Consider the following 24,364-nt stretch of genomic DNA (forward strand, 5'->3'; position numbering starts at 1 on the left):
CTAAACAGTATATTCCCTCCTGGCACTGCAGGACTGTTCCCTACAGTGTACTTGCCAGTGCTTTGGCCTACCTTTTTTTAAAGACTTGAGTGTCTTCTCTTGGCACCATTCTACTACTCTAAAGGAGCCTCCCAAATACTCAATCTACATCCTTTTGCTTCGTTTCATACCTATTACAACTCCTTAGCTTGCCTTAAATGGTTATTGTCCCTCCTCAGTGCTTATACTTGCCAGACATTTGAAGGAGGTTAGTGTGCTTTCCTGTTCTTATTTAGCTAAGCTGCACGTGGCTATGCTTCATTTAATCTTCCTTCCTAGCTAGATAAGTCACTCCAGCTCCTTTTATTATTTGTATTGCTCTTTTCTGAATTCCCTGCATTTCTTGCATTTCACAAACATCAGATGATGGACCTTTCTGCCTGCGGCTACCAACAATCTATTTTTTTTGTCTCTTTCATCTGGTCTTTCATCCTTTTAGAAGCAAAAAAAAATTGTAACAGTGGAATGTTGTGCCCATGCATTTGAAATATGCAGTGTCTGAATTGGTTTATACACTATCATCCAAAACCCACTGTTTCTGGTGTGAGCATCATAGGAAATTCTTTCAAGTTACTATGGAAGTGCCTAGATATGTTGGAGAACCTAGGGTGTGGATACTTACCATTGAGTCTGCCATATTTCTTGGCTGATAACTCGGAGTAGGCACATAGGATGTGGCATGAGTCTTGTGTGTGTGAGGGAAGGATTTCTTGTTCTCAAGTTTTTGTAGTGTCACCATGGTATCTGAGTTCTTCAGTTACAAGGGAGCTTCAGATAGTTTCTCTGTTTGACCCTTTTAATCTCTCTTGCTGTTCCCAGATGTCTCTTGGGTGGGAAAGGTAGGTTGACTCCCACAAAATATGGTTTTAAAGCAATTACATACACAGCCTCTGCTTTAAACTAGTACAAAGCTCTTTCCAGCCTTATCTACAGTAGGGTAAAAAGTGTGAACATGCTCTAACAAACTTTTTTATTCTAGTCTAGACAAGACCTCTGTGTCCCTCAAAGGTTAATGGGTAGAAAGTGCTTTGAGAGCCTCTGATGAAAGGCACCCATAAAAGTGATCATTATCATCACACAGTCACAGTAACCTGTCTCCCGTAGACAGATAGAAATGTAGTCTAAGTGTATGTCTTCACTCCAGAGTTAACGTGGGTGATAGGTGCCCAGGTCTGAGCACCTGAGTTAGCCTAGGCTGAGTGTAAGCAGCCACACTGTGAAGCCGTTCCAGAGTTAGTATCCTCACTGGTGCGACACTTACCCATATGTGGTATTAGGACTTCGGAGGGCCTATCTCATGGTTCTTTGTGCTGCAATAAGATGAGCCACTCTGACTCTTTGCCAGTGAATTTTGGAAGAACTTGTCTGTCCTTCTAGGCACACGTGTGCGGATAAATTGTGGGAAGGCTTTGGAGGACTGTTGGCACTCTAATGATTTTAGCCTGCATTGTCACAGCAAAGTGGGTAGGTTACCAATGTGTGTGAAAGTGCCTCTTGGGGTTTAGCCTGCAACCCCAGACAAGCCAGCAAGCCCAGTTTGTAAGCACCACTGAACTTGGGTGAGAAGATTTTGTGTGTGGACAGCAGGGGGATTAGCAGAAACACCTGAGTAAGCGCCCATGTTAACTCTCCCGTGAGGACATATTTTAAAGGGACAAAGACAGTGTTCTCAGTTGCTTAGGCGGATCTGTAATTCTGTGGGAATCTGTTCTGACAGCTTTGTCAGTTCGGCTTGGGTCTATCCCATACCTGTCCTGCCCCTATAGCAAGTATGGTTGTTTGCTGAAGACAAGGGCATCAGCATTCAGTCCTATACATAGAAACTGCATAACTCATTCTCCAGGGCACCTCTCTGGATATAGATCATAGAATCAATAATGTCTTTAATTGGTGGATTGGGTTTTTATGCACCCTACTGTTTCCAGTACCATTTGGGATATTCAGCCAGTTCAGGTGACATGGTGGCCTGTCCTGATGTGTGCAATGCTTTCTTGGCGGTGGGGGCGGAGGATTCGTATTGTGGCACATCTCGGTCTCATTTCGCCCACCATCTGATGGAGTCATCTGATGAAGCCCATATAATGATGAGCAAAATGTCAGGAAAAATGAGGTCTCATGGTGATGTGATTCACCTGAGAAGAGAGGGGTTTTAATGTGGTGAATCATGCCTGTCAAAAATCCTTTGTAACACCCAGTACAGTGCAGTTTAACTCTTTAATCACCGATCGTTAACATCTCTTTCTTTATGCTCCCAGTAGAATCCATAAGATTTAATTGCAGCAACTTTCATATTTTCAACTGCACTTTGTTTTACAAGCATTCTCTGCTAAGGGGCTCTCAAAATCTGGCAAAGTCCAATCTAAACTGGACTTGAGACAGCAAATGAAGTTCATAAATGATCATGGAGAGGAAAGACAAAGCTGACAATAATAAGATTACACAGTAATGCATGTACACACCTTGACAGTGCTGCAAACTTTTTAAAAACCTTTCCTTCCCATCTGTGTTCATGCAGCTGTACCCAAAAGAGGTGGCGAAGACCCCTGAGACCTTTAATTTTACCTGTGCTGCTAGGGACCTGCCACACTACTTGCGTTCATCATTCCTACCAGTGGAACAAAAAGTTTATAGATACGGCAGGCAGCTCTTTCTTAAGGGACAAAGCTGTTGGAGAAGAAGGGCCAGAGGAGAGATTTTAAATTAAACCTCTATTAAATCCAGACCAGCTTTAACTGAGTCTCCTGTTGTTGTGGCCTTTGGCTGTAAGGTGCCCATCACAGTGTTGTTTGGGGGTGGAGGGGTGTCCTTTGTGTGATTTGGATCAAGGGAATACCATAGTTTCCGCAAATGGGGAGCACTTACTGTGTTCCCTTGTGGTAGACTAACTAGCTATCCTGACAGGACCAGAAACTGTGAGGTTCCTAGCCAGGAGGAGAACTGAGAAAGAGCTTCCCAGACCTCCTCTCATTAGTCTTTTCTTTGTTTGCTGGTCCCTTGGTGGTGGCTATTAGCATTTAAGACTTACAGTGCAGTAGCACCTAGAGGCCCCAGTCAATATGGGGTCCCCATTGTGCTCAGCTCTATATAAATATACTGTATAGAAAATGACAGTCTCTGCCCCAAAGAACTTAGTCTTAAGGGTTATAAATCCTCTTCCCCATGGAATTAAATCACAGCAGCAATTCTAGTACCTGATCCAGGAGAGTGGTGGTGCAACAGAGGGAAAGCATAAGCCAGACTTCACTCTAAATAAATAACCAACGGGGGCACCAGTGGCCTGGAGTAAACGTGTCTGTAGTTAAATACGCTTCGCCCCCTTGCCTAGCAGGGATATATCTTATGTTATTACTGTGTCACCTAGGGCTGACTCCAGCGGCAGAGAAGCAGCTTCCATAAGGCAGTTCTTGATCCTGTCTGTAGGGAGGGGTAGCAGAGAGGAGGACATAACAGGCACATGGCTGCTCCCTTTCCTCACCAGGGTCTCTGTAACTGATCTGCTGGAAGCGAGGGTTGAGTGGAGACATAAGAGGGGAAACGGTGGAATCTGTGTCTTCTTTCTTCCTCCCAATGGTAGTTACAGCCCTGATCATTGCTAGCAGGTGCATGTGTGTGTCTCTCTGAAGGACATGTTTTTATATTCTAGTGGAGACTAAAAGCCAGACAAAACAAACATTCCTTAGGGATATTTTTTTAACAGGAGGGAAAGTTTTTTAGATTTAGTTTTTTCTAGGCATCTATGCTTTTTGTTTTGTTGTTTTTCTTTTCTCTTTTCCAGTCTCTTCCAAGCCAGGGACCTGTGTGAAAGTGCTGACGATTGAGCCCCCAGGTAACTGTCGGCTGCAGGAGGATCTGGCTCTACTAGCAGACTGCGCCCTGCCGGCTGAACTGCGGGTAGGGAGTGTTTCTATTTCTTCCCACACTCCACTGGGACCTTCGGACTGAGGGAGCTGCTTGGTCACACACACTTAGGCTTACTTTCTCTGTTCGTTTTTGTGGTCACTTGTTTACTGGTATTAATGGCACAAGCTGACTTTCCAAACTCTGAAGCCATGCATAGCACAGGGAAATGCTGTAAATCTCATAACCAGGCTGCCGGTTTTCCTTTTTGCAGCAAGATTATTCCTCCCTCAGAGATTTGTAGAGGTTAGATCCCTGGTCTCATCCAAGTCAATCAAAGTTTCCCCATTGATTTCAACGGGGACAAGATTTAGCCCCTAGTTGAGTATATTACTGGGATGCAAGAAGGGGGAAAAAATTCCTTGGATGACAGCAGTACCTTTGGGTACGTATAGATGGAATGGGATGCCTAACTGGGATTATCGGTCCACAGAGTTTAGCTGATCCTCTGGTTAAGAATCATTCCCCATAGTGTATTGGCAGGGAGTTAGTTTGTTACTTTTCTCAGAAGCATTGAGTCAGGATTATCTGTTAGACTCAGCTATGTGTATTCCACACTATTGATTCCCAGCGATGCAAGTAAACAGGGAAGATATTGGTGGACCCCAGTTCTTCCTGCCTTTGTTCATCTCTGTAATATCGATAGTTGCATCTTATATTTTCCTTCCTTTAATATGTTTGTCCCAGTTTCTTCACATTGAGTAGTAAAACTAATAACATACTCATTTTAAGCAGCTCTGTGCCTGTGGGCTATATAACTGAACAGTGTAACAAAGCTTATTGCTTTCTTGTGCGAAACAGAACTCCCTGATGCATAGCTCAAGGAAATGTCTGAAGCAAGGTAGAAACTCTGTCCATGTATCTTTTTTTTTTTTTTTTATGTGATGGTGCCTTAAGTTTCTTAAGCAAGATGTGCCAAGGTATTTTGTGCTGGCTCTTAGTGATCCAGTTATTCTAATTCCTGAGGGATTTAAAGAGGGAATCCTGTCCATTGATGTTTCCTCTATCAAAGCAGAAAGCTGCTTTTTTTGTATACCTTTGTTGTGGTTTTCTTTATTTATCATTAGTTACTTGGAAAAATCAAAAACCAGAGGGGAATGTAGAATGAATTCCAGTAGTGTGAACCCCAAGCGCTTAAACATCACGAGTGAGGTGCCCAAATACAATGAGAGTGACTTAAAAATCATGCAATTAAAATAAATAAATAAATCAGGTTCTTTGGTTTTGTTTTCTGGTTTCTGAGCCTTTAGGGTGCACGTGGGTCACATTTTTCGAGCTTTTCTCCACAACCCTAAGGGCTAGAAACACACTTCCTTTCTTTAAAAATGAAAACCGAGATTCCTCCATAGTCGTATGGGAACGGGTTCTTTAAGGAAGAAAAACCCCAAATGTCATGAGAATCTGGATAAAATAATGAGTTAGCATTGCTGAAATTTCCTGAATTTTTTTCAGCTGTTTTATGTATTTTAGAAAAAAGTACACCATAATCCAATCTAAACATGTTACATTGATACTGCTGTCCTACTTTGTGTGTGTGTTCATGAATGCTAGAAGGAATGGGGGAAATTTATTAGAACATCTGCATGGCACCCATAACCATGGAATCAGGGTTCTTATTACCCCTAATTGCCTTGTTTTAACTTGATAATTTTTTAAAAGCTCCTCTCTTTCCTGGCCATTTATAAAGATCCTAAAGACAGGATTGTAGCCTTTTAATCTGCCTTTTACTGCTTAATTATCATTTACATCTCTTCTAAATCTTTGTTTACTGGGGTCATCCCATGAAGTAGGCATTTGAGTCCCAGGAGCAGCAATCCTGCAACCTCACCAGTAGATTCTGATACCATACAAATAATATAATACAAAACACTTAATCTACGAGGCCAAAGCACACTGACCAGTCAGTCACAAACGTGAAGTTTCTTGTAATAAACTACAGTACGGTTTCTGGTGCTTTGCTTTGTGCTTTTGTAGATGCTCTATTTTGTTCCTTGTGTCATAGAACCCTGATGACTCAACATGCAGCTGGATATAAAATCTTGAGTCTGCTTCTCCACTGGTAATCCCATTATGGATTGTTAGGACATAATGGGCCTCTGTAGGTTGTCCTAAATTATTTACGGCTGAATTTTTCTACTGTGCTTATTTCTATCTAGAAGCAAATTGCTTCTCCCTGTTGGATGTGCACATTACTGTCCCCGCCAGTTGTTCTTGTCTGAATTTAGACAGCACTCTCTTTGGGGCAGGGACGTAGGCTTCCAATGTTTCTTGAAGTGCCATGCATGTCTCCAATGCTGTATAAGACACAGAGCAGGTTAAAAGCCGTGGGGATAAGATGGGGTGAGACAGATACTCTGAAGCGCTACAGATCCTTTACTTTCAGGAGCTGTAAAAATTCCCTTTGTCCTGCTCCCAACAAAAAGAAAGAGTATACAGGTTACCAACTGTAACTAAAGTCGTAGATGAGGGAGACCAAGCAGGGTTGCTGCAGAGTTTGGGAAGGTGGCTTTGCTGTTTAATAACCGAGAAATTGTGACGGTCATTAGGCTTAGTTGTACTATAATTAGAAACTATTCTGCCAAATGGTCCTGAGTACTGACAGAGAGCCCAGCGAGTTGGGCCAGGTTGCCATGCTCCAAAGTAGTGTGAAATTCAGAGCCTTTGCTAGCTTAGTGGTTCTCTGCAGCCTAGGACCAGGAGTGCCAGAGAATCCCCATTGTGTATGAATTGAGCTTGCCTGATGGTATTGAAAGCAGCATGTATCTCTGTTTGTTTCCTGTTGAGTGAGATTGCAGAGAGGGGGAACCTGATACGTCTCACTTAGCCCTGGTCTACACTAGGACTTTAGGTCGAATTTAGCAACGTTAAATCGATTTAAACCTGCACCCGTCCACACAGTGAAGCCCTTTATTTCGACTTAAAGGGCTCTTAAAATCGATTTCCTTACTCCACCCCTGACAAGTGGATTAGCACTTAAATCGACGTTCCCAGCTCGAATTTGGGGTACTGTGGACACAATTCGACGGTATTGGCCTCCGGGAGCTATCCCAGAGTGCTCCATTCTGACCGCTCTGGACAGCACTCTCAACTCAGATGCACTGGCCAGGTAGACAGGAAAAGAACCGCGAACTTTTGAATCTCATTTCCTGTTTGGCCAGCGTGGCAAGCTGCAGGTGACCATGCAGAGCTCATCAGCACAGGTGACCATGATGGAGTCCCAGAATCGCAAAAGAGCTCCAGCATGGACCGAACGGGAGGTACGGGATCTGATCGCTGTTTGGGGAGAGGAATCCGTGCTATCAGAACTCCGTTCCAGTTTTCGAAATGCCAAAACCTTTGTGAAAATCTCCCAGGGCATGAAGGACAGAGGCCATAACAGGGACCCGAAGCAGTGCCGCGTGAAACTGAAGGAGCTGAGGCAAGCCTACCAGAAAACCAGAGAGGCGAACAGCCGCTCCGGGTCAGAGCCCCAAACATGCCGCTTCTATGATGAGCTGCATGCCATTTTAGGGGGTTCAGCCACCACTACCCCAGCCGTGTTGTTTGACTCCTTCAATGGAGATGGAGACAATACGGAAGCAGGTTTTGGGGACGAATATGATGATGATGAGGAGGAGGTTGTAGATAGCTCACAGCAAGCAAGCGGAGAAACCGGTTTTCCCGACAGCCAGGAACTGTTTCTCACCCTAGACCTGGAGCCAGTACCCCCCGAACCCACCCAAGGCTGCCTCCTGGACCCAGCAGGCGGAGAAGGGACCTCTGGTGAGTGTACCTTTTAAAATGCTATACATGGTTTAAAAGCAAGCATGTGAAAGGATTACTTTGCCCTGGCATTTGCGGTTCTCCTAGATGTAGTCCTAAAGCCTTTGCAAAAGGTTTCTGGGGAGGGCAGCCTTATTTCGTCCTTCATGGTAGGACACTTTATCACTCCAGGCCAGTAACACATACTCGGGAATCACTGTAGAACAAAGCATTGCAGTGTATGTTTGCTGGCATTCAACCAAAATCCGTTCTTTCTCTCTCTGTGTTATCCTCAGGAGAGTGAGATATAATTCATGGTCACCTGGTTGAAATAGGGTGCTTTTCTTCAGGGACACTCAGTATAGCCCATTCCTGCTGGGCTGTTTGCCTGTGGCTGAACAGAAATGTTCCCCGCTGTTAGCCACAGGGAGGGGGGAAGGTTGAGGGGGTAGTCACGCGGTGGGAGGAGGCAAAATGCGACCTTGTAACGAAAGCACATGTGCTATGTATGTAATGTTAACAGCAAGGTTTACCCTGAAAGAGTGTAGCGACTGTTTTATAAAATGTGTCTTTTTAAATACCGCTGTCCCTTTTTTTTTCTCCACCAGCTGGATGTGTTTCAATGATCACAGGATCTTCTCCTTCCCAGAGGCTAGTGAAGCTTAGAAAGAAAAAAAAACGCACTCGCGATGAAATGTTCTCCGAGCTCATGCTGTCCTCCCACACTGACAGAGCACAGATGAATGCGTGGAGGCAAATAATGTCAGAGTGCAGGAAAGCACAAAATGACCGGGAGGAGAGGTGGCGGGCTGAAGAGAGTAAGTGGCGGGCTGAAGACAGGGCTGAAGCTCAAATGTGGCGGCAGCGTGATGAGAGGAGGCAGGATTCAATGCTGAGGCTGCTGCAGGACCAAACCAGAATGCTCCAGTGTATGGTTGAGCTGCAGCAAAGGCAGCTGGAGCACAGACTGCCACTGCTGCCCCTCTGTAACCAACCGCCCTCCTCCCCAAGTTCCATAGCCTCCACACCCAGATGCCCAAGAACGCGGTGGGGGGGCCTCCGGCCAACCAGCCACTCCACAACAGAGGATTGCCCAAAAAAAAGAAGGCTGTCATTCAATAAATTTTAAAGTTGTAAACTTTTGAAGTGCTGTGCTTAAAGTGCTGTGTGGCATTTTCCTTCCCTCCTCCACCACCCCTCCTGGGATACCTTGGTAGTCATCTCCGTATTTGTGTGATGAATGAATAACGAATGCATGAATGTGAAGCAGCAATGACTTTATTGCCTCTGCAAGCGGTGATTAAAGGGAGGAGGGGAGGGTGGTTAGCTTACAGGGAAGTAGAGTGAACCAAGGGGCGGGGGGTTTCATCAAGGAGAAACAAACAGAACTTTCACACTGTAGCCTGGCCAGTCATGAAACTGGTTTTCAAAGTTTCTCTGATGCGTACCGCGCCCTCCTGTGCTCTTCTAACCGCCCTGGTGTCTGGCTGCGCATAACCAGCAGCTAGGCGATTTGCCTCAACCTCCCACCCCGCCATAAACGTCTCCCCCTTACTCTCACAGATATTGTGGAGCACACAGCAAGCAGTAATAACAGTGGGAATATTGGTTTCGCTGAGGTCTAAGCGAGTCAGTAAACTGCGCCAGCGCGCCTTTAAACGTCCAAATGCACATTCTACCACCATTCTGCACTTGCTCAGCCTGTAGTTGAACAGCTCCTGACCACTGTCCAGGCTGCCTGTGTACGGCTTCATGAGCCATGGCATTAAGGGGTAGGCTGGGTCCCCAAGGATACATATAGGCATTTCAACATCCCCAACAGTTATTTTCTGGTCTGGGAAGAAAGTCCCTTCCTGCAGCTTTTGAAACAGACCAGAGTTCCTGAAGATGCGAGCGTCATGCACCTTTCCCGGCCATCCCACGTTGATGTTGGTGAAACGTCCCTTGTGATCCACCAGAGCTTGCAGCACTATCAAAAAGTACCCCTTGCGGTTTATGTACTCGCCGGCTTGGTGCTCTGGTGCCAAGATACGGATATGGGTTCCGTCTATAGCCCCACCACAGTTAGGGAATCCCATTGCAGCAAAGCCATCCACTATGACCTGCACATTTCCCAGGGTCACTACCCTTGATATCAGCAGATCTTTGATTGCGTGAGCTACTTGCATCACAGCAGCCCCCACAGTAGATTTGCCCACTCCAAATTGATTCCCAACTGACCGGTAGCTGTCTGGCGTTGCAAGCTTCCACAGGGCTATCGCCACTCGCTTCTCAACTGTGAGGGCTGCTCTCATCCTGGTATTCATGCACTTCAGGGCAGGGGAAAGCAAGTCACAAAGTTCCATGAAAGTGCCCTTACGCATGCGAAAGTTTCGCAGCCACTGGGAATCGTTCCAGACCTGCAACACTATGCGGTCCCACCAGTCTGTGCTTGTTTCCCGAGCCCAGAATCGGCGTTCCACAGCATGAACCTGCCCCATTAGCACCATGATGCATGCATTGGCAGGGCCCATGCTTTCAGAGAAATCTGTGTCCATGTCCTGATCACTCACGGGACCGCGCTGGCGTCGCCTCCTCGCCCGGTATCGCGTTGCCATGTTCTGGTGCTGCATATACTGCTGGATAATGCGTGTGGTGGTTGATGTGCTCCTAATTGCCAAAATGAGCTCAGCGGCCTCCATGCTTGCCTTGGTATGGCGTCCGCACAGAAAAAAGGCGCGGAACGATTGTCTGCCGTTGCTCTGACGGAGGGAGGGGCGACTGACGACACGGCTTACAGGGTTGGCTTCAGGGAGCTAAAATCAACAAAGGGTGTGCCTGTACATCAAGGAGTATTTCAGGCAGGACTGCACGGAGGGTTCCAATAAGAAATGGTGCACCAAAGTTATCGTTGTTATTGGAACAAGGAGGTTAGCCTGGCCTCTGATTGATACATGGCTAGATTAACCTCGCTGCGCCTTCTCTGTGACTGACTGCAGTGTGATCTAGACAGGGGAGGAGGAAAATGAGTACAAAACAAATCTGGTCTATTTCTTGTTCTGACCCACTCCATCTATCCTTTACATCTTTGGCTGGCAGCAGACAAAAAAGGCGCGAAATGATTGTCTGCCCTTGCTTTCACGGGGGGAGGGAGGGTGGGAACGGGGTCCTGACGATATGTACCCAGAACCACCCGCGACAATGTTTTAGCCCCATCAGGCATTGGGATATCAACCCAGAATTCCAATGGGCAGCGGAGACTGCGGGAACTGTGGGATAGCTACCCACAGTGCAACGCTCCGGAAGTCGACGCTTGCCTCGGTACTGTGGAAGCGCTCCGCCGAGTTAATGCACTTAGAGCATTTTCTGTGGGGACACACACACTCGAATATATAAAACTGATTTCAAAAAAACCGACTTCTATAAATTCGACCTAATTTCGTAGTGTAGACATACCCTAATTCCCCACTATACCCAATGCTCTCTGCTAGTGCGGTTGGGTAGGAGATAATATCTGCCATTCTTCCACTGGATGTGGAACTTCTTGGCTTGTAGCCCTTGCACCTGGGGAAACCTAGAGCCAGTTTTTGATGTGATTTGCTCAGAGGAGAGCCTTGTGGTAGGGATCAGACTTTTCATCCCAGGCTGCTCAGGGTATACACCTAGATAGGAGAAAGCAGAGGAAACTCTTGTTTTCAGGGGATAATTGCTCTGGTTACATGGCTGTGAACATAGATTCACACAATTGAATTCCCTTGTGTCCAGAGAGAGAGAATAACTTATAAGCAACATATCCATAATGCTATTTTTAAAAAAAACCAAGCCCACAACCTTTTATGCCAGTTGGCTTGGCACATTGAATTGGAGGGAGTTGTGTTAATAATCTAGTGAATTAGTTTAACTTTAATTTCTTTGGACTGCAGAGTGACAAGAAATTGAACTGTGCATGGGAAGCTTTGTATTGAATGGTTTCAGAGTAACAGCCGTGTTAGTCTGTATTCGCAAAAAGAAAAGGAGGACTTGTGGCACCTTAGAGACTAACCAATTTATTAGAGCATAAGCTTTCGTGAGCTACAGCTCACTTCATCAGATGCATATCGTGGAAACTGCCACAACAAAACAGCTGTAGCTCACGAAAGCTTATGCTCTAATAAATTGGTTAGTCTCTAAGGTGCCACAAGTACTCCTTTTCTTTTTGTATTGAATGACATTGTAGTTTCAATGCAATTGCTCCAGATCTGTGCATTCCTTTACTTAAGCTATAAAATGACTTTTTACGTATACTATGGTTAAAATAACATGCCTTTCCTTGACCGGTGTCAATGTTAAGATGACCATCCCATGATGTAAACTAAATACCCACCCAGCAATCCACCTCCTCATTTAGAAGTCCAAGAGGAGTTATGAGCATGCCACTGTTGGCTTGAAGGTCATTTGGCTCTGCTGGACAAACTGGGAAGGGGAATTTCAGTTCAGAAGCCTCTCCACTGAGACTACCAGGCATCGAGCTCTCAGATGTATAAATCTAGGATCAGTCAGGAAGAGCATCTCTAGTGATCTCCATTGCTGCTGAGGTGTAAATGGGTAAAGGTGGGTGTCTCAGATAGCCAAGACACACAGGTCTTTATAGATCAATGCCAACACCTCTAATGTTGATACCATGGATGCAAACTGCAGAAATTTCTTATCTTTTAACTTGTCTTTCTAGGTGGGTTTTGGGGAGTTGCCATTTGACAGCACTGACAACTTTAGCAGCTGTCCTGATGTGTGTTTTCGAGTGGCAGATTACAACTTTTTATGCCATAAGGTATGCGCATACATTTAGAAACATCAAGGTCCATGTACACATCCTTCCCACGCACTTAGTACAAGATAGTTAGATATACTGCAGGGGTAAGCTTAAACTTAAAGCACTCTTCTTAATGAAACAGCCCAGCTTGTCTCCCTTCAGGGTAAGGATATTCGTGAATTGCAGTAAGAGGCATCTACACTGTGTCTCATACTGTCAGCAACAAATCTGAACCTGTCATTGGAAATGCTGGATCCTTAATAGTTCAGGATGACTCAGTGTAAGGGTGGAACTGGAAACAGAACTCAGGAATCCTGACTCTGAGCCCTCTAACTAGAACTGTATTGCTACTCTAGATTAACAGTCACTCTAGTTAATATCTCTCTTTTGCTTTGAGAGCAGTAATGTGTAAAAATAAGACATGAAAGAAAAAAAACAAGTTTATCAGAGTCTAGGGATAAAAACACAGAGCGATGGCAGAGGTTATGCTACTGACTCGGTGCTTTGGAACTTGCTTAATGAATTCCTGAAAGTTGATCCCTTGCCTAATGCTGTTTGGCTCAGTGCAGCAGAAAGGGAGATGTTAATGTTGGATTTTTCCTTTCCAATGCAGGCATTTTTCTGTGGCCGCAGTGATTACTTCAAAGCCCTTCTTGAGGATCATTTCAGTGAGAGCGAGGAGCTGCAGACTCAGCCCACCATCCCTGTGGTGACCCTTCATAACATCTCAGAAGACATCTTCATCAGGGTCCTCTACTACATCTACAGCGATGACACTGAGGTGAGACCAGCCTACTCTCTCCTTTCATCGCCTTCAAGTTATGCCCAGATGTCTTTGCAGAAGTGTCATCCTCTAGTATCCTACTGCTGGTTTGTTAAATACCACTCGCCCAGTCTCCTACCTGGCTTGAACCTCAGTAACCCAAATACTGGTATCTCGGTTTTATCCATGTTGTAGGCTAGGCTGGGACTTTGTTTCCTGAATACATCAGTGCAACTGCTCCTAAATGCCATATGTGTATCTTTCATCCTAAATTAATATCCTGTAAATTAGGATGCATGTTACTTAGGCCAGATACATAATGCATGATTTGTCTGGCTGTGTATTCTTCCCCACTGAATGCTACTGTGTAGCACTGACTGCTCTCAAAGGCACACAGTCAGAATTCTGCCACTAGATGGCGGCTGAAAACAGATCTGCAGGTGTGCTTAGGTTAAGAGGCCTGTTCGTTTACTGTTGGCATTACAGCCTATCTTTGCATTTAAAACAAAAATTACTTGCATCGCTGGAATGTCTAGATGTCCCACTCAGAGATCAGGGACCCATTGTGCTAAGCACATAACAAAAAGACATCCCCTGCATCAAAGAACTAACAGTCTAATTAAAAGTGCAGCCAGCACTATACATCTTTTGGCAGCACTGAAGGGGTTAATGATGCTGATGAGCTGGTTAAGCAAAGCTTAAGGCTTTCCTGTATGAGTGAGACTGTACCATTCCTACTCTCGCATTCCTACTGTGGGTTAGCCTTTGGTTTGCTGTGACCACCTGCACATCTGTGACCTTATTCCTGCTGACCAGCTTGGCTACAGGCAGCAACATAGAATCTATGATAGGCAGAGAGATGATTTATCAGACAGGAAGTGACTGGCTAGCTTGCTGAGGCTGTCATTAATACCCTGTAGAACTTCCTCACATTATCTTATTCTGCTCACAACCTCCTATTGTCTATGTTCTGGAGGACAGGTGGAATGGGAGGTGAGGAGCCCTAAGGCACATCAGAATCTTATCACAGCCCTGCAGCCAGACCCAGTTCCCGCTGCCCCTCTTTGAACCTGCAGAATCTCGCTAACTCTCTGTTGTTGCTAAGTAGAAGTGTTTCCAAACCAGAGTTCTGGCTGCAACCTTCCCTTTCGAGTGGCTCTTCGGATGCTACCTGTTTGTGCACTGCACATGCCTGATGGCCCACCTCACTTAAAAACAATTTACTATCATTCCAAAATTATTAGTCATATTTTCCAGTGGCTATTTGAGTCCCAAGCCAAATGAGCTTTTGTGGAAAGAGGCCATCTGTTTGAAAAATTATATTTAATGTTTTCTTGATTATTTTTCCTGGCAGATTTTCAAAGTTCAATAGTTTGTACAGTGTTTTTTTTCTTCTTAGGCTTAAGTCCAGTCTAGTGCCGACATAACCAGAGTCCCCATCCTGCATGACCTCACCTTTTTCAAAGGATTGACATTTCTGTCACGGTTGTGTCCTTCACAGCAGTCCTTATTATCAGTGAAAGGGGAGTGTGTGTGCATGTGGTTTCTGAGTGGGAAAAAATAAGCAGCTGAGTGGAACTTGTGTGTATGTGTGTGTGTGTGTATATATATAAGGAAGTTTGAAAAGGAACATCAAACTGATTGTTTTCTTATTGAACAGTGATCAGTCGAGCGTTTGGTGTTTTCAATTCAAATGCTCATGACCTTATAGGTTCCCAAAGCGTCTTATTAGATGTTACAGTAGAGAGATTTGCAGTTACTGTGGGGGTGAAACTCAATCAGTGTGTGGTCAAATTCTCCTAAGGGAGGGGTAGGTGATATGCAAGCCTCCTGTGCAAAAGTCCTTGAGAAAGGTATAAACATGGCTTTGGACTATGTAAAGTGAGAGGGAGCACAGATCTGGGAAACCTGCGTCTATAACAACACTTGATGAATAACCCCGACAACCTTGCTGTTGCTGCTTTGAACTGCATAGCTTTGTTACAGCACTTTAACAACTATTGTGAGCCTCTGACATGCCTCCTAATACACCTTGCATTCTTATGTACAGTTGTGCACTGTGGCAAACAAGGATTCACCTTTCCAGTCCCATTCCAATGCACCCTTGCTCTGAATGATCTTGTTTACTCTAGTACTAGTGTAGACAGCCATGCAAGCACTGCAGCTGCAATGGTGCAAGTAATCCTTCTAGTGCAACCCCACTTTGAAATGATCATCTGTATCTGTGTGTGGATGTGGGCAGCACTGCACCTGGCCCAGAATGGCTAGTGTGGAGGCACTGCACCATTGCAGCTTGTACCTGTGCAACTTGCAACTGTGAAGTTTTTTAGCATAAACATACAAGATTTCATTCTCCTCAGAATCCTACATGACCTGGTCTCTTCTAGAGCATGTGCATGCCATGTCCCACAAATCCAGATGGGTAACAGTGCTCTTCACAGTTCCTTTCATATTAGCAATAGTAAAACTGCACAGAAGAGAACTCTAGTTCCAGATTAGTGACGTAGATGATTGATTAAAATAAACGTCAAGGATTTGACCAGCCAGGAAAAAAAGAGAGAGAAAAGTCTGAACAAGGTTTAGGACTGACTTTTTTTGTTTAAAAAGACATCAGACCTTGCTATTTAACCATCTGTTGTCATATTACAGAGTAAGCATCATTATAACACTTACTTCATTTCTAGAGATTTCATTAAACTGAGTGAAAACTCTGTGTACGCATATTTGACACAGCCCGGGCATGACAATCAAGTGTTAACATTTAAAAAAAAATTAGACTAATATGCTGGGTTTATTTTTGCAGGTGAATGTATTTTGTCTGAGTATTGAATAAAAAGTAACCCAATATCTTGCTTGACGTGCCTAGTCTGTTAAGTGTGTATAATAGCTTTTGTTTAAAAAGACAAGTATTGTAAAGATTGTTCTGTTTCCCATATTTACATGGCAAGGGTTTGTAAACTTGTTAAAACTTCCTAAATACATTAAATAAAAAAATTGTTTTTGTCAATCTAATATGTCGCTTAGGGGTGTGAGAAATAGTTAAGCCGATGTAAGCCCTGGCGTAGCTATTGCTAGGTCAACAGAAGAATTCTTATGGGTGTGATTAACCACAGTGGCAGAAAAACCCCTTCTGTTACAATAGCAAGTGTCTACACTACAGCACTGCAGTGCCGTGGCTGTGCCGCTGTAGTGTCTGTAGTGTAGACATCGCCTCAGTCTCTCGAATGGTGGCATAGAGCTCTCTCCTCAGGGTTCGCACTCCTGCACTGGTGTTTTTCCCCTAACTGCAAGTAATTATGTCTGAAATAGATTGCCCTGAGATTTCATCTCTCACAGAGGAACATGGTGTAGGCAGGACTTTCTTGATGGTGACTCTCTTCTTTGCATTACCAGCTGTCCCCAGAGAATGCTTATGACGTGCTGTGTGTAGCAGACATGTACCTGTTGCCGGGGCTCAAACGCTTGTGCGGGAGAACCTTGGCTCAGATACTTGATGAGGACAATGTCGTCAACATCTGGAGAATTGCAAAGCTGTTCCAGCTGACGCGACTGGAGGACCAGTGCACGGAGTACATGGCAAAGATCATTGAGAAGGTATGCGAAACCCTTCCCTAAGATGTTTCAGGTGTGACTACTAAATGTGCATCTAAGTGTTGCCATGGTTTAGTGTATGCACTTTTCATTTCTGAAGTTGTTGGGTCATAAGTGAAGTGAATTTTGTAGTCCCACCTTGGTCCTCAATAGGACCTGCCTCACAGTTTGACATGACTGGTGAAGAAGGCTGCAGTTATGGAATAGCATTGAGTGCCGCAGATCACAACTGATGTGCATTGGGGTGCTGTGTGCAGGGGTAGGTGGGAGTGTTCATCTCCATACATGGCTCTTTCTGGTGCAATTAGTGCTTTTGTACTGTAGCCTCAAATTCATTATAACCCCCAAAAAGCAGATTATCGGGGCTTCCATAGGGAAAAATTATTACTGATGATTAGCTAAATAACGAATCTTATTACACTGGAATCCTATTCACAAGGATCAATTTGAACATTCCTTCCCGCTGCTGTTTTGGCCATTCTCTCTTATGGCTGCTTGCAGATCCAGGAGTCAGTGATGTCTGCAGAGAAACAGTGACCATATGGCACAGACAGTCTCAGTTCTTCTACTAAGTATTTTGGTTCCTAGCGGGGTCAGTAGTTTTATATAAATGGCTCTAATTAATGCTCCCACATGAGCTGTAACATTCTTTACCTGCAGCTGAGAGGCTCTGAGAAAGGTGTGAAACTCTTTCCTGCCTCTGAAAACAGTGCAGAAAATCATTTCCAAACAGTTCTTCTCATTCAAAAGTGCCATTGATCAATATAAATGAGGGAACCAACACATCAGCCTATGACCAGAACTGGGTTCTGGAAAGGGGATTTTTATCTAACAGCTGAATGAACTGTACAAGCAGTGATCGGGAACATTTAATTCTTGCCACTGGGACTTTGCTTAGACTAACAATTTTAGGGCATTCCCCCATCGTTTTACTAATGCTAAGAACAGTGGGAGTACTGGTGCAGGGAGGGCTCCAGGGGACCACGAACTGTGTCATCTAGTGGAGCACAGAGCAAGTTGAGATGACCCATTAGTTAGATGCCAGCAGATGTCCACCCCTTGTCTACAGTAGCACTTTCTCTAGGAGAGCTGAATTGGTATGGGCAATGATGGGAAGTTCTTGGCAAAACAGTGTAGTGTAGACCAGGCCTAAAGTTCCACTGCAAGATTGACATCTCTTGTCTGTCTCTGCCGTGACAGGAGCTGTTGGCTTTCCCTGTGGAGGTTTGTTTCCTGGTTTTTTTTGTTTTTTTTTCTCTCTCTCTCTCTCTCTCTCTCTGTCTCTATTGTGAGTTCATGTAAATGGTGCCCAAACACTGCAATGATGGACATTTGGTCAGTGTGTGTTTACAACAATATACTGAGGGGGTTGCAGCCTAGCGACAGGTTTTGTCTGCTCTTTAAACATTTGAGTCTTTTTCCTGCTGGTTAAAGGTGCAGGATTGACAGCCCTGAAGACTGAATCCTTGTGTTTATCCATAGAGCAGATACAGTCTTGTAAATGGCAGGACAAGCTTTTCCTGTGAGCTGCCCCTTGCTGGTGTGTCTCACACTGAACCTGGAAGGACTCCTGTAGAGTGTGAAAGGAGAATTCAGTCTCCAGGGGCTATTCAGTCCTTGGCACTCTGTATCCTCCTTGTTGGAAGTCTCATCAGAAGGGCCAACTACGGGGATGACCTTGTTTTCGTCATTTTCTCAGTGGTAACTAAGCTGAGACCCTCCAATTCATTTCACAAACCCAGGTTCCTGAACTCTCCAGACTTTCACTCATTACCGGCCTGAGCTTGATTTGAACTGGCGACTTAGTGGTGAAAGCTGAACATCACGTTGCCACTTCCCATCAGCCTTGCAGCTTCCCTAATTGATGTCTTGTCTTCATCCTTCCAGCTGGTGGAGTTGGAGGAGTTTGCAGCTGCGGTGAAGGAGAATGCTGAGGCGGTGGAGGAACGGCAGGAGACCGATTCCATCCCCCTGGTGGATGACATCCGCTTCCACATCACCAGCAATGTGCAGACTTACAGTGCCATCGAGGAGGCCAACCAGAAACTAGAGGCACTGGAAAACCTCCTGACCAGTATAGGGCTCGAGTGCTGAAGTCTGTAAATCCTGCTGTTGGATGCAGAGAGCAGCCGGTGTGACCTCCAGTGGGTTGCCTCTGAATGCAAGAACATATGAGTCTTAGTCAAATGACTTTTTTTTCTTTTTTTCTCTCCTCCTACCCACCACCTTCCCCCCCCCACCTCCCCCGGCATGGTTTCCTTTTAATTCATTCATGGCTGGACACTCACGTTTTTGTTTTTTTCCTTCCGTTAATAGGATCCCAAAGTGCAGACCAGTTTGATAGTTACTGTTTGTACGATATAGCACTGAGAGGGAACTGCCAACCACATGACTAATGGAGCTCTATTAATGGACTCCATGACATCTGGCCCCAGGAGCTGCCCCACCCTCTTAGCCAGCAATGCATTTCTGAAATTGGTTCAAACCAGGGTTCTTGTGTAGTGATCAAGGGAACAAAAATGGATTATGCTGAGTGTAAAGGAATCTGTTAGAATTAAACTGGCTGGTCTTTCGCTGTCAGGATTATGGGGAGTTAGCGGAGAGGATGGCATGTTAATGGTGCACAGGAATTTAGCCTTAGAGAGGCACTATCTGACTTCACCTGCTCTTCCTGTTTCTCAGTCACAAACTACTGGGATCCTTCAAGCATTGGCACTTGGATTTACACCCTCCGTGTAGTATGGAAGTTTAGGTTTTAAATCCATATTCTGACAGATTGTGACAGTGTATCCTTGATCAGGGGGACATGGCTAAATTGAATAATTTCTTTTCTGGATACTTTGTTTAATGCATGTCCCAAATATAAACCTGTAGAAATACATTCGAGAGCAGCAGGAGAGAGACCCAGTCTGCTAAAGAGCCAGTGACTTTTCAAAGGCACTGATGCAGAGGTACTGCCCTTGTCTCGCTCGAACAGGGGAGCAGCTCCTGTCCTCTGAGTTGCCACGTATTCTTTTTTTGGCCTGTTGTGTAAGGATGAAGGAGAGACTTATCAAAGTTTAAGGGTGGGTTACAAAGAAAAGGGAGCTTTACAAGGCCTGTCGCAGTTCATCTGTCCTAATCTTTCGTCTTCTGACTTTACTCCGGCTTAAAAACCTTGAGTTCCTTGTTCTTCAAGAAGCTAATTGTTCATCCTTGCAAATGTGTTTGGGGATTCTTCCTCTGCCATAGATATCATTATCTTTAGAAATCTGGTCTCCCTTGGCTTTTAGAGAGGGATGGTGCTGGTCTTTCCCTCTTTTCTCAACATCAGTCAGCAGTTGCACTAAGTACATCTCATCATATGGACTAGTTCTCCGAGCCCTGTTTCCATGCCGTTACAGCCCTTCCCTGTTACAACCCATCCTGTCTCACTAGATGTCCCTCTTTAGTGTTGCCCTGTTTCTAGATACCCTCGGAGGTGGAAGTGTAGCAAGAGTTTTACTTGTCACTCTGTTTTGTGTGACAGCATGGCTGGAAGTTGCAATTTTACAGGATGTTAGGGTCATGAAATGACTTCAGGTTGGATTCAGTGGTCCTGTGTGCTGATACTGGGTGATACTCCAAAGAGACATTATTGCCAGAGTACAGGCAATTACATCCTCTCTTTGTTAACTTGTGAGTGAGGTCAGGCTATTTTCTTGGTGTTGGCTAGAGAGAGGAAGGGGATCTACGGTCACAAAATCTTGCGTGCACCCAGATTTTGTTCTTTCTTCATAAATCTCCTGTCTCTTGTCACAAGGATACACTATGGATGCTAGACTTTCTAGAGTTGTCATCAGAGTCCCAAGGATTCACTGTCAGGTTTTCCCAGAGAGCAAAGCATGGAGACTTAACTGCTCTTACCCTTTAGACAGTCATAGGAAGCACGTGGCTTAATGGTGGGAGACAGAGGAAGTATCATAATGTTGGAAATTTAATGCTGCCAAGGACTTTGAGTGGATTCTTTCTGCCTGGGAGGGAGAAAATTGGGCTGTATTAGTTGCATGAGGAATCCTATCAAAATGTTGGTGCTGCTGTCACTGGTGGATGTTGCTGTTTACAGTAACTGCATGATGTAGGGGTTTCAAACCACACCCTAGTGACTTGTGCTATTGTGTGTTGCCCCTGTGCATTGTTCATGCAGATAGGTGATCTGGGTCCCCAACAGCTCCTCTGACCATGCTTTTGGTAGCGTTTTTTCAACATAACCAAGGGAAGGGATTTAAGTTCCCCTGTATGGCAAGGACTGTGTTATGTGGGCTTTATGTTGTCCTTTCCCATCTGCTAGCCTGGCTTCCGAAGTGGCTTGGACAGCTAATGAAATTGCATATGATTGTCTTGGTTTAGTTATGATTATGAAGTTCCTACATAGTTTGGCTAAGACTCCAAAAGGCTCAGTGTGGGTAGAGTAGTAGGTATTGCCGGCGGGGTTGAGCTGTATCAGCAGAGTTGTGCGTGGAAGCCCAAGAATAGACTAGCAGGTCAGGACTGAGATGCGTTGTCAGAGCCAAGAGTTTTCAGCTATGTACTGGCTCTCCCAGCCTCCAGAGGATTCTTCTTATCCATATTTATGTGGCGTCTCCTGCAGACGAGGCATCTTTGGGGAAGAGAGTGTCTCTGGAGGGTGTTGAGCTATTCGAGCAGGATCTACCTCTATTTTTGTTAGAAATTCCTTTGGGGAAACAGGTGAGTTTTCTGGTTTGCTTTTTGCAGGCAGGTGCCAGCATCTTGGTTCCATAGTGTGCATGCCTGGTCCTGTATCAGAATAATGACATGGAAAGAGGAACTGTATGTTCTGCTCCTTAAATGTGTGTATTTTAGAACACCCTAGGTCTGTGTACTTCCGTATCCATCTACAGAGCACAGATTAGCATTGGCTGAAGGACAGAACGACAGGACAATGAAGTTCTGAGAGCCAAAAGTAACCTGCAGCTGGTGAAGCGTGTCTCAATTTAAGATGTGGGGGGAAGGGCTGGTTAGACTAATGCTAAATCCCTTGTATTTTGTGTCAGGGGAAGGAGTGTGTGTTGTCTCACCCTCTGAGATGTAAGCTCTTTAAAGCCCGCAAAACCTGTTATTCAGAAACAACCTTCTAGCTAAACTGGTACGATTCACCTGTCTTTCTCTTCCCTTTATTACTAAATATGACTTTGTATATAAGCATGAGGCTCAGGTTTTTATCACCTCTTCTCTGCTCCTGCTGTATACATTTCTCAATCACTCTGCTTGCAACACAACCTTCCTTTTCGCAGCAACTGTTGTGACCTCCCCCCCTTCCACCCAGAAGACTACGGGCCACCAATTTAGATGGATTTACACCAGCAGTGAATTTGGCTTTTGCCCTCAGAGCATGGTGTGTGTTGGAAGTAAGATTCAGGAGCAGGACTGTTGAAAAAACACTATCCTTTTTCCATGCAGGTATCTTAACTTTTACAGTAAAAAGGAGAGTGGTACAAAAATGGGTGAAATGGCAGCCACACAGTTTGTAAGTATTTTCCATGCAGCTGTTCTTAAATGTGTCCATTCCTGTCCCTTTAAGCAGGGAACCACTTAGAAGTTGTAATTTGTGGGATTAAAGGTCAATGTGGCCTTTTTATTTTCCTCCCTGGTAATGCAGTTTTGTTAAATGTGCTGGATGAATTCGGTACACCTTGCCTGTCCAGCTGTACATAGTGGCTAAATCTCTGAACTAAACTGGATTGTCCAATTACTGAGTATCTAGGGCTCCTTCATCTCTCTGAAAAACAGATAAGCAGGTGGTTAAGATACAGAACAAGCTCCTTAATTGTAAAATAAATAAACTAGTTTGTAACATGTGTTGAACTCACTTTAGTGTTGCAAATAATTTTATTGCAAGATGAAAAATTAGGATTTCTCTTGTTAGTCTTTTTTTGTGTTCTGTTCTGCTATCCCCATCCTCTTAATTGACGATTAGCACTTTCTTGAAATAAGAAAATTGTAAAGTTTATCAGAGCAGCAATATATTATAATAAAAATATTTAAAAATGTAATGTGTGAGCATGTGTGCAGCAATAAAAAAAAAATGTATATTTCACTATGCCTGTCTCTGCTGCGGCCTGTTTGTTAATGACCCTAATGATGTCTGCGTGACTTTATTTCTGAAAAGACCCAGGTGGTACATTTAGCCTGCACTCCACATCCCCACCCACCCACCCACCAAATAACTATTTTTTTTCTGCTCTTAAGCAGTGGGGGAAAACATGTGTTTCCACCCCCCCTCCCAGTGGGCCAGTCATATAATCCCTGATACAACACAACAGCAAAGAATTGAGAATGTTTTTATTTTTTCTCCACATATGGGCTTTCTTCTTCCCACCCCTGGAATGTCTTGCCTTATTACTATTGCCCTGCCTGGGCCAAATTCATCCCTAGTGTAACTCCATTGAATTATGCCAGAGATTATTTTGACACCAGTGTACTTTGGGGGTTCTCCCTGAGGCACAAGTAATTTCATGGAAGAAACCTCATGATCACAGAAGTATCCCAGCTGCATCCACCTCCATCTCTGAGAAGAGAGCAGACTTTTGTCTCCCCTTCAAACCCCGTATGCAGCCAGATTGCTAGAATGTTGTTTCCGTAGCAAATGGTAGTGACCTGACTGGTAAAGGTGCTGAACACCTACAGCTCCCATTGACTTCAGTGAGAGTTGTTTCAGGGTAACAGCCGTGTTAGTCTGTATTTGCAAAAAGAAAAGGAGTACTTGTGGCACCTTAGAGACTAACCAATTTATTTGAGCATGAGCTTTCGTGAGCTACAGCTCACGAGTTGTGTGTACCCAGCATCTCTGGAAGTAAAAACCCAAGCGCATGCTAGGTAGCTCTATGTAAGAACATACAGTATTCTTGGGGGAAGCCCAGAAACCTTTGAATGACTTGAAACTGACTGAAGGGACCTATTTTTGAAAAGTTCAGACAGTGATCAGTCTTCAGTTTGTGACTTGTACCAGCAGGACAACAGTGTTTAAAGAAGGCTATTCATGGTGAAAGTGGAACTTGCTGAGACCCTAGAGTAAAAGCCATGGATTGGATTATCTTTTACCCGCTCAAGTAGTTTGTGTTGGTGCATTTATGGTCAGTTTCTAAAAATGGCACCTTCTCAGTTAACAGACCTCATTCACTGTGTGTTGACAGATTCCTCTGCTCTGTCTATTGACTGAAATGAAGTTTTCTCTATATCTTGCTCCTGTTTGCACTGCAAAATCCACACATTTCTGGGAGCGGGATTCAATTTTGAGTTAATGTAGTTAACAGTTCAGCGGATGATGTACATGCTGTAGTTGCAGAGTCTTTGCCAGTGATGAAGTTAAAGGCAGAGGGAGCTCTGACTCCCAGATTCCAGAGGGAGTTTCGGGGGCTGGTAGTTAGAGCAGTTCTTGGAAACAAAACAAATCTGACATGGAGTTAAGAGACAGAGCCTGCAGTGGAACCCACTTATCAAAGTAGAACCACAGTTTAAACAAGGACTCTACACTTTTCCAAACTGTTTGTTTGTCTTGGAAGAAAAGCAAGAGTCAAATAGAGACT

At 44.5% G+C, this 24,364-nt stretch overlaps 1 protein-coding gene across 8 annotated transcripts in view; it reads left to right on the forward strand.

Moving 5' to 3' along the window:
• Window positions 1-22,878, forward strand: part of ABTB1 (ankyrin repeat and BTB domain containing 1) — a 42,785-nt gene extending 19,907 nt beyond the window's left edge. For 4 of the 8 annotated variants that reach the window (XM_078853582.1, XM_078853583.1, XM_078853585.1 and 1 more), the window contains 3 exons: window positions 3,815-3,930; window positions 7,095-7,698; window positions 8,286-9,510. In XM_078853582.1, coding sequence (XP_078709708.1) covers window positions 3,815-3,930; window positions 7,095-7,698; window positions 8,286-8,806 — 1,241 coding nt within the window. In that variant the 3' untranslated portion in view covers window positions 8,807-9,510. Of the gene's footprint in view, window positions 1-3,814; window positions 3,931-7,094; window positions 7,699-8,285; window positions 9,511-12,364; window positions 12,464-13,058; window positions 13,227-16,601; window positions 16,803-18,686 lie in introns of those variants that run through there. The other 4 variants (XM_073351364.2, XM_078853581.1, XM_078853580.1 and 1 more) reach the window with 4 other exon arrangements.
• Window positions 22,879-24,364: the final 1,486 nt, after the last annotated feature.

Source organism: Lepidochelys kempii, chromosome 7, assembly GCF_965140285.1.
Source record: "Lepidochelys kempii isolate rLepKem1 chromosome 7, rLepKem1.hap1, whole genome shotgun sequence".
NCBI classification, from domain to species: Eukaryota; Metazoa; Chordata; order Testudines; family Cheloniidae; genus Lepidochelys; species Lepidochelys kempii.